We start from the raw sequence: 12,008 nt of genomic DNA on the forward strand, positions 1-12,008 counted from the left end.
TGGTGGAAGTGCAGTAAATAATTATATACGCCAGAGACATACATTGAATTGTAAGTCTCTTCTCGCTAATTAGAGACAGCCCTTGTAGGGACTGTTGGCAGGGCTGAACAAACCTGACAGTATTCGCCTGCTGCCTTCTCAGGCCACAAGAAAATCAAAGCAAGAGGAGAAAAGGAAAAAAGTAAAAGCCTTAACTTGCTTTTACTTTTGGTTTTAGCAGAATCGTATTAGGCTAGTTTAAAAATACACTGTTTTTTTTTTTGTCAATCTATGGGTGTATTGTAATTTTAAATAACTTTTTAAAAATAATTCCAGTTTACTGCTCAGTCCAAATAAACCATGTAAATGGTAGGTACCAGTCAGCATAAGGTCACTGCAGGAAAAAAGTTGTTTCACAATTTGATCATTCTTGTAATTTTGTTACTTAATTGAACAGGATCTGGTGTAAGTATTGAGGAGTCTTACTGAAGTGTCTACAGGTACGGGCACTGCTGTCTTCACACAGTACCTGCACAGCTCACAAATACAGCAAAGAACGTTCTTGAAGGTGAAGGCTGGAAATTTCACTTGCATTGGCTTCTAAATTTTTCCTAAACTAGGTTTCCTTTTGCTGATACAACAATAATACATCTTGTGGGTTGGTTTTTCCCCCCCTTAAAATCATAGATCTTAAAATACAGATATGCAATAAGTATGATTGTCAGGTCTCATGTGTTTATGCCACTCTCTATTTACAAACTAATAAAATCATTATAAAGATACATGCCTACCTAACAAACAAAACAAAACAAAAGATTTGGAAAAGTTAACAAAAAGGTGCACTGGCCAGCCAATAAATGTAATTTTTGTTTATACTTGTTCAAAGGCCTTGAAGAAGGTTTTATATCAGAGACTGTGCAGGTCAGTACCATCTGGGATGAGTTTGTAATACAGATGAAGAACTAATTCAGACAGAAAAAAAACAGAACAACTGCTAGTTCTGATCAGAACATTTGGTTCTCTGGTAACAGGTAATGGGAGCTGTTTTCAGATTTCTTAATGAATGACTTAAAAGCCAGAAAATAAGTGAGAAGAGGAATTGTTCATATGCTTTTCTACTTGAAAGGCTGATAGAAAAATATGAATGTCATTGTCTTTTCCTTATTCACTGAGCCTCATTCTTTTCCCTTATTACTTTCTCATGCCTCTGGTATCTGAAGAGTTCATCATAAAACGGGTTATTTGTCTTGACCGCTCCAGGTAGATGGGTATGGTTATTAAGTGGCAGTAATAACAAATGCCCGTGTTTGGGGATCAACTCACTCCCAGGAGGCCTTGTTCTCTCTCCTCCATTGCACGTCCCAGTTTTGCCCCAAAGTGGCACATGAAGAAGTAATAGGATAATAAAAAGGCACACAAGAGGAAGTATATGAGATTTCAGAGTAAGAGGAATGCCAGTATATAATACAGAAAGTACATGAAATCAGGCTGCATAACTTGTTTACAGTGGGATTAACCAGGAACCGCTTGTAAAAGAAGTAAGGTTAAAATTAATGTACAGATGAACCAGCTCTATGTCAGAGCAAGCAACCAATAAAAAGAATGACCCTAATTAAAGTCAATAGCACAGGAGGGGAAAGATACTTAAAAGAAATGAAGTCAGTATCTAGTCAAGCATTTAGCTCACTCTGTACAGTTTGTCTCCTCGTCTTTAGGTCTAAACCCCAGTATCATTTAGCTGCACAGTTCTGAGGAACATGGGGTTAATTACAGGTTCCAGCTCAGGTGTTAAATCACAGCCAAACCATACTCTTGTTTCCCATGAGCAAACAGGCTCTTTTTTGAAGTAAGGGTTATCTTTCTGTTTTCAGCTGCTGGATGTTATCCCAAGTATACAGGAAGCATTACACCTGGTAGAGCTTATACTCTTACGTGATCACATCCTACTGGTTTCCAAACAGCTCCACTAAAACCAGAGGGAACACAAAGTCATGGATCTTTTTTTCCCTCTTTCCTTATACTTTGTCAGTAGAGACATTTCTGGGAAAAGGTTTCCTTATAGTGCAAGTTTAAATGGTTGTCACATAGAAGTGCTGTTCTTCCCCCCCGCCAGCTTTCCCACACTCGGGAAAGAGATGGATGCTGAGGGCTGTCCCCTTTATTTGACAGGATATGCCTGTCACTATTCTCTCTAAGAAATGCCACACTTGGCAGACAGGCAGCCGCACAGCGTGAGCTGAATAGGGCTCAAGATGGCCAGAGATGCACTTCTAGACTGTATCAAATAGCAAAGAATAACAGGAAGCACCAACGCAGGATCTTCTCCAAATCTTCTCTCATAGTACTGAAAAGTATTTGGGGAGGATGCAGCTGGACCACTGTGCGCCATATGAATGAGTGCTGTATTGCTGAAGAGTCACAGTGGGTTACCACTGTTGGAGAATTTCACCCTCTCACCACTGATAATTCAACAGTGGCCAATTTAGTCAGGATTGTGATGACCGCCTGTCTTTCGTTTTGTTGCTATTATCTCTTTTGTTCTTTGCTATCCCTGTAATACCTAACATGTAGGCCCGATTCACTCTATGGGTCATTCTTTTCCAGAGAATCTCGGAAGAGGTGACTAACGACTGCAAGGACAGTACTGCTTACAGGTCACCTCCCATTGCTGGGAAAGGCTGCAAGGAACACCAAGTAGAAGACAAACTGGGGAGTGGAAAAGGGCTCAAGACGTGCACTATGAGACAGAGGACAAGTGGGAATGCAGCTGTGTCAACACAACCCACAGAACGGGGATCTTGCATCATCCTGATGTGAGGGATTAAGCTCCACAAAAACTGCCCACAAAAGCTCCTCCTTGGAAATTCAGCGATCATAAAGTACACTATGTTATTAACAAAGCACAGTTTTAATAAAAAGGTTTAAGGCTTACATCTCAAAATGACACATAAATAAACATAATCACAATACTTATGTTCTATTTTTTAAAAAAAGTATTCATTATAAGATAATACATGTTTTCTGAGTTATAAAATCCCATATAAATAGCAAATTATTCTCAGTATGCAGATTACAAGAATAGATAAAAACTGGGGTGCATATCTGAAAGGAATCCTGAGTACGGACTCAACAAATGGCAGAAAATACAACAATGATATAGTTGGACACAATAAAAGCTGTTGTCCTAGTATGTAATTTCTCCAAAACTGTAAAAATGGAACTGAGAACTTTTTGGTTGCTCAAACTTGTTCAGCTCCATAGACTCAGGAATGGCTCTGGATACTCCACTCCTTGAGATTTCAGGAGCGCCCTATAGGTTCTTTTGGTATCAAAAAAAGAAAATGACATCTGTCTTCTGATGGACAGAAATGAGGCACTTAGAGCAGGTCAGTGCAGGCTGTAAGAAGCAGCTTGGACTTATAGCCAGAGAGCAGCAAAAGGCATCTCTTGAATGAAGATGTGTGGCAACAAATTCTGGTAGTTATATGCAAGAGGTAGCCAATTCTTACACTCCTCAAGGTTCCCCTGCTTACCCCTGAAACAACAATATATATTAAAACAAGAATACATGGAAACTTCGCATGTTAGAAATATCAAAGTGAAAGTCCTTTTTTGTTTTTTAGATTCAGGTAAGCAAATCAGCAAGTTGGACTAAGAACTAGCAGTCTGGCTACAGCAGCATGCTTCTTTCTTTGTGGTACACGTTGTAGCAGCATTTATATCAGAGCTTTCACCCCGTGTTTTCTCTTGGCTTTTCAAAGTGAGCTGTACAACAGATATATGTGAATGGTAATGTTCATAACGATGTGATTACATCTCCTAGGACAAGGCAGACTGCAGTACTGCAAGAGGACACCAACTTGCAGAAGCCTGTCGGTATTTAATTTGTGAATTCTGAGCTATTTTATTATTGTAGCACAACTTTTTTTTCTGATCATAATGAAAAAAATGTCATTTATTCATGGAAGAAATAAAGCCTATTCTGCCTGTTGTTTTCAAGGAGTAATGTAGTCATTTTATGTTCCTTTAAACACTGCTATTATATAAAATATAATGTTTTCTTTCATATACTCAGGGTCATGAGCTCTGACTTATTACTAAAACATGAATCATCAGAGCAAACTCATACATGCAAACTGCAATAAACACATAGAGGCTTAAATTTTGCTTCTTATTACAGCGTCAACTCAGTAGAGATAATGAAGTAAATAAGAGCCATTTATAGTCTTCTGGCTTATTCCCAATTTAACTGGGATCAAAAACCGGATGATCAATGTTATACTGAAGTTGAGCCATAGTTGCTGAGAGCAGAACTTCACAAGTAAACAACAGATGCATAAGAACACTTTAGATTCAGAAATTCTCAATAGTTTTATGTCCTTTCAAATATTAGAAATAACTTATCCTTCTTTTTTCTTGGTATCCTATGAATACCAACTGCCTCTCTCATGGCAGTTTTCTTCTTGGTTTTCAGTTAAAAACCTCAGCAAGAAGAAGTTGTAAATATTGCACAGTAAGTTAGGATGGAAGACTAGAAAAGAGAATGGCACTTGCAAGGTGACTTTTCAGTCCAAAGAAAAGCTCTTCATTTTTTCTGCTAATTCCTGTCTCATTTCTGTATGTTTTTTCAGGTTTTGCACTTCATGGGGCAGGTTAATGTCCCACACTGACACGCAGGATTGTAATTCTGGAAAAAAAAAAATTAAAAAACTGAAAACTGCAACAGAGAAGAATTACTGCATAATTAGAAGTGGTTTTGCTTATCTGCTTATTTTTTAATTACTCATAAATTGCCTCAATGAAGCATGATGCTTAGGACCTGGAAGACAAGTTATACGACACTTTATGTGTAAGGTAATACAGTTATGGGTTACGAGTTGTTTGTACTTGCACAATGATTTGGATTCCAGTTCCTAAACTTAGAGTATACCATTTAAAAGCACTTGAAAAACCATTTCTCGTGCCTGTGGGCCATAAGGTACCGACCTGAGCTACAGCTAATGCTACTACTGAGGTGCCTGCGTAAAATTTCATCTCTGTTTTCCTGAGCAGATATACCCTGAATGCTTACAAGATTCAAAACCCATTCAATGTAAACTAAAAATGAAAGCTGATTTCATAAGGTAGTGACTATACTGGGAAAAGGTCACTTCTTCAGTCTGCCTTCATGCAGACAACTCTTTATTCATAGAGAATTTACATTGCTTTTAGTGGAATAAGGATAATTGAGAACATTTGCATGAGGTAGGGGATCGCAAACTAAAGCTCCAAGGTTTTTGGGAGTTTCTGATTCCTCTCTGTGTAATTAATGGCACTCTTAAATACAATAAAAAGGCTAAAAAGGCAATGGGTGTTCTTATGGTAAGAATCAGGAAATACCAGAATATAAAAACCACTGGTGTATGTTTGATTCTTATTTTACTCCAGTCAGCTCATCTACCCTTGCCACCCTTAACTTTATACTGCCATTGCTACATTTTTAGGAGTTGCTGAAACTGGGATGAGATAAAGTTCAAGAAGGGCATCGATCAGAGCACCAACTGTAACTGTTCTTAGAAAAGCCCAAAGGTGGAGATTTTCTATCTTCCTATTCCAGCACTTTGCTATCCTAATTGTCAGGAAGCTTTTCCTGATGCTGACCTAAATCTCCCTTGCTGTAATAGAAACTGGTCAGACCTTAGCCTACCCACAGGGAATATGTAGAAGTCTTTATTCCCTTCCTCTTTATTTACATATTTGAAGCCTATTATCACGTCCTCTCTAAGCTTTATTTATATTAACCAACTTAACTTCCTGCAACATTTCCCCACAGGTTGCATTTCTCTCCTCTGGACTATTCCTAATAGGCCTATATTCCTAATAGTCCAGATCATTCAGCAATGTTCCAAATGGAACTTCTCCAGCAGAGGCCATATCAGCACTTACCAGAGTGTAAGAATTAGCTTACAGACACCACTTTTTGATTGGTGTGAGAATGATGTTTGCCTCTTTGCAGCAATGTGACACGGTTGACTCATGTTCAGCCTGCGATCAATTATAACCCTTTTTCTGCAGCACTGCTGTTTAAGCTGATCATTTCCTCATGTTGATACAACGCATCATTCCTAATTAAGTAAAAGGTCTTGCATTTGTCCTTACTGAATTGTATCCTATTTTCTTCCAGACCATTTGTTCTATTTGTCAAGGTAATTCTGAATTCTAACCCTGCCCTCCAGTGTGCTTGTGGCTTTGTCTTAGCTGAGAATTGCCTGCAAATCTGAAAAGCACATTCACTATTCTTTCATCCACATCATTCATGAAAACATTGAGGATTCATAGGAGGCCTAGCACAGACCCCTCTGGAAATCCATTTGATACATTCTCCAATTAGACAATGACATTTACTCTCCAAATACAGTTTTCCAGCAAATTATATTATATACTTCAAATAGTGTCTTCCTCTGATCCATTTTTGGAAGTTACTGTTAGTTTGTGTGGAGCCCAGAAATGCAAAAGACAACAAAAAATAATAATGATGTTTCAATAAAATTATACCAAACGAAGATCATCAACTCCCCACTCTCAGTGGGCAGTCAAGCATAAAAGTGTCTACTCCACTAATAATACGAGTTAATAAAACACAGTCCAGGTACCTTTGTGATATTTGTTGTCTTCGGTGTCACTTTTATAGCAATATCCCAAAACCAGGACCGCATTCTTGAGACTCCCTTTTTCAAAGAAATAAAATGTCAAATTTTAATTTTAATGGGAACTTTGTAACTTAAGGTCAGAAAGAGTAGATGACATCATGCCACTAAGAGGACAGAAAGCAGAATTCAGTCACCTGGACCCTTTATTCAAAATCATTAACTATAAAAAACGCAGACATGAAAACAGTATAGTTCACGTCTCCATTTAATGTAGGGGTTTATCAGGGTTCAAAGGCATACGCACTGGATCAGCTGGCCAGCCTGTTGAACAAGCCCAAGAACAAAGCACCCTATTATATGCCACAAGCAGAGGTAGCAGAGTCACAGGGAACAGATGTCACAGCGAAGGGATAGGCTGCAAATGAAGTCCCAGTGCACAGCAGAAACAGAAAGTGCCAGTAATCAGTTTGGTTGTGAAAAAACCAAAACAACCAAATATGATACAAACTAATTAAAAGTGTTCTGAACTAATGATGGCACGTAGGTAAGACAGGAGAGTTAGCAGGGAAATAGAAACAGGGGATGGATCACAGGAAGGTGCCTACTGAATAATGCAAAAAAAGACTAGGGAGACAGGAGTGGTTGGATCACAGAGGGGTAAGTTGAATATGCCCGTGTTTCAATATCAACTTCCCGCTTATTCCCAACAAGACATGTTTATAAATGTCTTGCAAGATAGATGGAAGCTGCTCCGTGTTCTCCTGCCACAGCAGCTCCCTGTCCTACTGGCAGCACAACGAGGGCGGTGAGCCCGTGGCTGTACGCTAGTAGAGGAATACAGGACCCAGCCTACGTACCTGGGTCACGGATCAGGCCAGGGAAGGAACAGCCCTCTGTGTGCAGACACCCCAGCTGCAGCACTGCGTCTCACACCTCCCCACACCTCTTCATACATGAAGTCTTACACACTCCCCCGGGAAAAATGAGGAGGGGATCAGTTTCTGGGGTATAAATAGACTGGAGTACTGTGAAAGCCACAGTCTTGGAAGGTTTGTGTGACCACACTGCAGTGTCCCCCCCAAGATACGTTCCATCTGAATCAGCAAACGTTTCTAGTCGGTCCCCCAGGACCTCTGCAAGGTAGAGAGAGATTTTTCCTGCCCTGTGGAGATCTGCAGTATATTCTCCTTCGATATTGATGTAAATCTGCTTATGGTAGATGAGGGCTGGTGGGAATCATACACATGTTCCATGCTCAGATTTTTCATCGCTTTAATTTTTTCTGCAACCAGTCCTATTCACACTCCGTAAAAAAGTGATTGGAACTTAAGTATAATGTTTCTTATTTAGACTAGGGTCCTTTCTTACTATATGGAAGTCTAAATTTTCACTTGCAAAATGAACTACAGATTTACATATAAATCATTCTCTACGATAAGTCTCATGTCTATTACACATCAATGTGTTAGGTGAGAGAACGAGAAAAAGACATTCTATTTCCATATTCATAGATGAACTACAGATAAAATTGATGTCTCAAAGTCTGGCAATCCCTTTTCCCTCAAATATTTACATTTGTTTGACATTATATATTTTTATCTTAAATGAAACTATTTAATACAAAAATATTTCCCTCTATCTTCTCTCATCTCACACAAGTAATGTGTTACTGTTGAAGAATTGCTTAGCAGCCTCAGTGCTGTTTTCATTGATTCTGTGAAAATCCCAGTAAAAACAATGGAATTTAGGAAAAAAAACAATCCTTATAAATAATTGCTGGGAAAAAATGATCAAAAGAAAAAACTACACATCAAACTGCATGTATCAATCTTACTTGCTATTCTTGAGATTTGTGCAAATGCAGCTAAACACTTTCTCCTGAAGTATTAACTTTTCTATACATAAAATTTTGATTAAAAATGTTGAGGTGACTAGAAACAAAGAATATGAGACCCAAGGCTTTTTAAATCACACTGTATTATTCTATACAATATACTTTCCCTATCAATGACAGTAATAAGTGAGACAGAAATTTTGTTTTCATAGTAAGTATTCTTTACAAAATGCTAAAAATAAAACATCCCTTATAGTACTAATACTGTAGCTATCCGGACTAGACAGACTGAAAATGCTGTGCTAGTAAATCTGGACTCTATAGCTGGCACTCTTAACAGCTGAGGACTGAACAGACTCTACAAACTTGCTGTCTCAGGCAAAGGCAAGTCAGAGGAAGATGGATTTTTTTTGACTCAAACAACACTATCAGCACTATAGATACTTCTGGTGCCAGAAAAGAAAAAACTAGCCCCCAAATTAAGTTCATGATGGTAATGAGAAAACATCCACAGCCTGCAACTATGAAGTTTGCTAGCAGGATTACAGTGTGTTTCTGAGTCCACAACAACAGCTTCAGAGTCTTTTTTTGACAGCAAACACATTTTAAATCACACTGACAAGGGAACTCCAGAGTTTTTTTCAAAACACAGTGGAAGGCGACGGGAATCCACATGTTGTACCACAGAGTACTTTCTGAAGTAATGTGTGTTTTAAGCGTACCCACCACTGCAGTACAATGAACTTTTGAGTTGGTATGGCTTTTATTACTTTTGGGAGAGATGCAGGAAAGCGTACAGGTGAAGGAAGTTACAACAGCCACGAAGTTCCCCTGTACTCAACTATGCTCCTCTGGCTGTTTGTAATTACCACTGAAAACCCACAACTGCTGTCTGCCTACAGCAGCTCGAAACAACTGGTGTTCCTGGTGACAGGAACAGCACATGTGTACAAGTCTGCACCCTGAGTCCAAGTGTGTAGCACTTTCCCAGCTTTGCTGTGATCTGCCTGTAACCCAAACCTAAAAGAACCATTCCTGAATAAGGATGGGAGAAGAAAACTAGGCAATAAGCAAGTAAGGAAAAATTATTAAAACGTAACAAGCTCCATAGAGAGAGAAGCCAGAAGCGTAAAACTTAAGATGGAGAAAGAGCACAGGCAGACACAGACCAAGACAAAGACTATCGGACAGAAGATGGTGAGAGCTGTGCTGAAGCATGGCACAAGGACGCAGTGAAGGTGGGGTGTGTTCATGTGCGGATCAGTGACAAGCCAGGGAAGAGCTGTTGTTTTATGTGGGCACAGGTATGACAGCCTGCTGGTATTCAGCTAACACCAGAGTGTCTGACATTGACTGAAGATGACAGCAGTGGAATAGAAGGAATGAATAAAACATGGAAAATGCTAATCTGTTCCTGGAACACATGCCAAACAGGAGACAGCAATCCTAAACTTGGCACTGATTTCAAAGTACTCATCATTTGATGGTTTTACTTACCTAGCTGAGCTGTTATCATGACTCTAACAGAATCACAAAAATTGTCTATAACTCGAACAGGACGACGTGTTGATAAATCAAGCAGCAGGATATGTCCTCCTCCTGTCCCTATCCACAGTGCAGTATTTTTCTGCAGGCAAATTGTCTTCACTCTTCCAGAATAAGCCAGTTTATGTTTTGACTCCTTATTTAGTTTTTCCACTTTGTCCCTACAAGTATGGAGAGAATTTGTATTAAAATCTCGTGGCACACTATTCCACTACTGCTAAAATGACTCTCTCAATACCAGCCTTCTAAACAATCATCAAGACAAGCCCAAAAAATCCCATGCTAATCAATTGATTGACTTGAAACAAACCGGACTGGACTTCTAAGACGCAGCTGGTCTGCTTCAAAAGACCTTTAAATAGGAGGCAGGTATGCTTCTCTGTTCTCTCCCAGTCTGCAGGAGAATGATGTCACTGCAAAGTAGGAGGAGCACACCTAGAGCTGCTCCTAACCTCACCATGAAAATGAAATGGACGTGGCATATTAAGGGAGAAGAGCAATTTAAATGGAAATGAAAATCACCGTCACTGTTAATAAAACTCTGATCTCTTACTGAACCTGTGCACTGGAGAGAGAAGACATTCTTATTCAGGAAGTAACTGTATGCAAAAGCATTATTACCTGAAGGACAGCAAAAGACTTTCTTCTTTCTTGAGCAGAGTTAAATGAATCTTCTTGAAATCATAGACAAATTGTGAAATATAATAAGGGTCTTAAAAAATTGAGATTCTGTATGGTATTATTCTGAAGTTCTGGGCCAAAAGAGAGGAAAGGAATTCCACATCTGCCCAAAGAACCGGGCAAATCCCTTACCTCCAACAGGTTAAGGTACTATGCTAGAGAAGGCAATCTGTCATTCAGCTTTCTATGCATCAGGCCATCAATCTGAAATAAAACACTTACTTAAGAAAATGTGCACAGTCAATTAGTTCCGAAAGTTTTTCTGTCTTCTTGTCCCAGATTTCCACAAAATGGCTGTTTTTCTTTGCCAAGTAGATGGATTTGTCTATTGCTATTGAAATAATGTTTGCATCACTGTAAGCATTATGACAGAACCTAGAAAAGAGAAGAACTCCAGTTAGATACACAGAAAATATCTAGTAAAAAACTTGACTATTGTAAGTGGGGTTAGCTTCCCTCTAACTCTTACAGAATCATTCAGCCTTTAAACCAAACTGGGCTAAGATACAACTGAAAGGGTTTGCTATAATCTTCCTACAGTTTGACATAAATTCTCACAGTAATGGAGTTATGCTGATGATATCCCTGGAGGCGCATTAATGCCCAAAAACTATTAAAAAATCTTGCCCATCTATCTGCTCAAATCACATATGCTCACATCACAGCAGGGCAAACTCCACCTTTCTCCTGCCACTCTTTCAATGTTTGGAGACATTCAATAGTTCTCACAGGGCCCACAAGACCATAAAGGGTCACTCCACACAAAGATGACTAAGCCTAAAAAGCAGCAGTGAGATTTAGTTCACCTTGCTCTGCTCGTTTCACTTCAGCTAACCGCCTTTTTGACTATTTTCCTCTGCATATGAATTTGTCTCTCATGCCAGATCTGTGCCGGCACGTATCAAAATATTATTGGCCCTACAATTTAAGAGCATTAGCTTATTTCATTGACTCTTCAATTCATCTTGAAGAACAGCTCAAAATTACAGGTCCCTGACAGCAGACACTCAGTAACACTGCTACTTTCCCTAACGTTACTTGTTTTTGACAACTTTATTTTCAAACCCATATACAGTTTTGCCTTCACAAAGCTCAAATTATTCCTGTGACATATTTTGCATCTTGCCATCGAACTGCATTTTACTGAAGTTTTAGTTTCTTGCTTTATATTAACACATTATTTTCCAAAGCAAACTAATTTCCCAGAATAATGACCTCTACTAGCATAAAACCAAACACTGTTTTCCCTGCTTAGGAAAAATTCCCCTTAACTTCAGAGCAGGATTTACCCATGTGAGAATTATACCAAACACTCCAAAAACTTCAGTCTCTAATTTCTT

General features: G+C 39.0%; 1 protein-coding gene across 1 annotated transcript in view; it reads right to left on the reverse strand.

Moving 5' to 3' along the window:
• Positions 1-2,550: 2,550 nt before the first annotated feature.
• LRRK2 (leucine rich repeat kinase 2) overlaps positions 2,551-12,008 on the reverse strand; it is a 73,552-nt gene continuing 64,094 nt past the window's right edge. Inside the window, exons 48-51 of the mRNA XM_075145770.1 lie at positions 10,891-11,043; positions 9,940-10,148; positions 6,612-6,686; positions 2,551-4,666 (exon numbers count right to left, since the gene is read on the reverse strand). Coding sequence (XP_075001871.1) covers positions 4,545-4,666; positions 6,612-6,686; positions 9,940-10,148; positions 10,891-11,043 — 559 coding nt within the window. The 3' untranslated portion in view covers positions 2,551-4,544. The remainder of the gene's footprint in view (positions 4,667-6,611; positions 6,687-9,939; positions 10,149-10,890; positions 11,044-12,008) is intronic.

Source organism: Calonectris borealis, chromosome 1 (assembly GCF_964195595.1).
Source record: "Calonectris borealis chromosome 1, bCalBor7.hap1.2, whole genome shotgun sequence".
In the NCBI taxonomy this organism is placed as follows: Eukaryota; Metazoa; Chordata; class Aves; order Procellariiformes; family Procellariidae; genus Calonectris; species Calonectris borealis.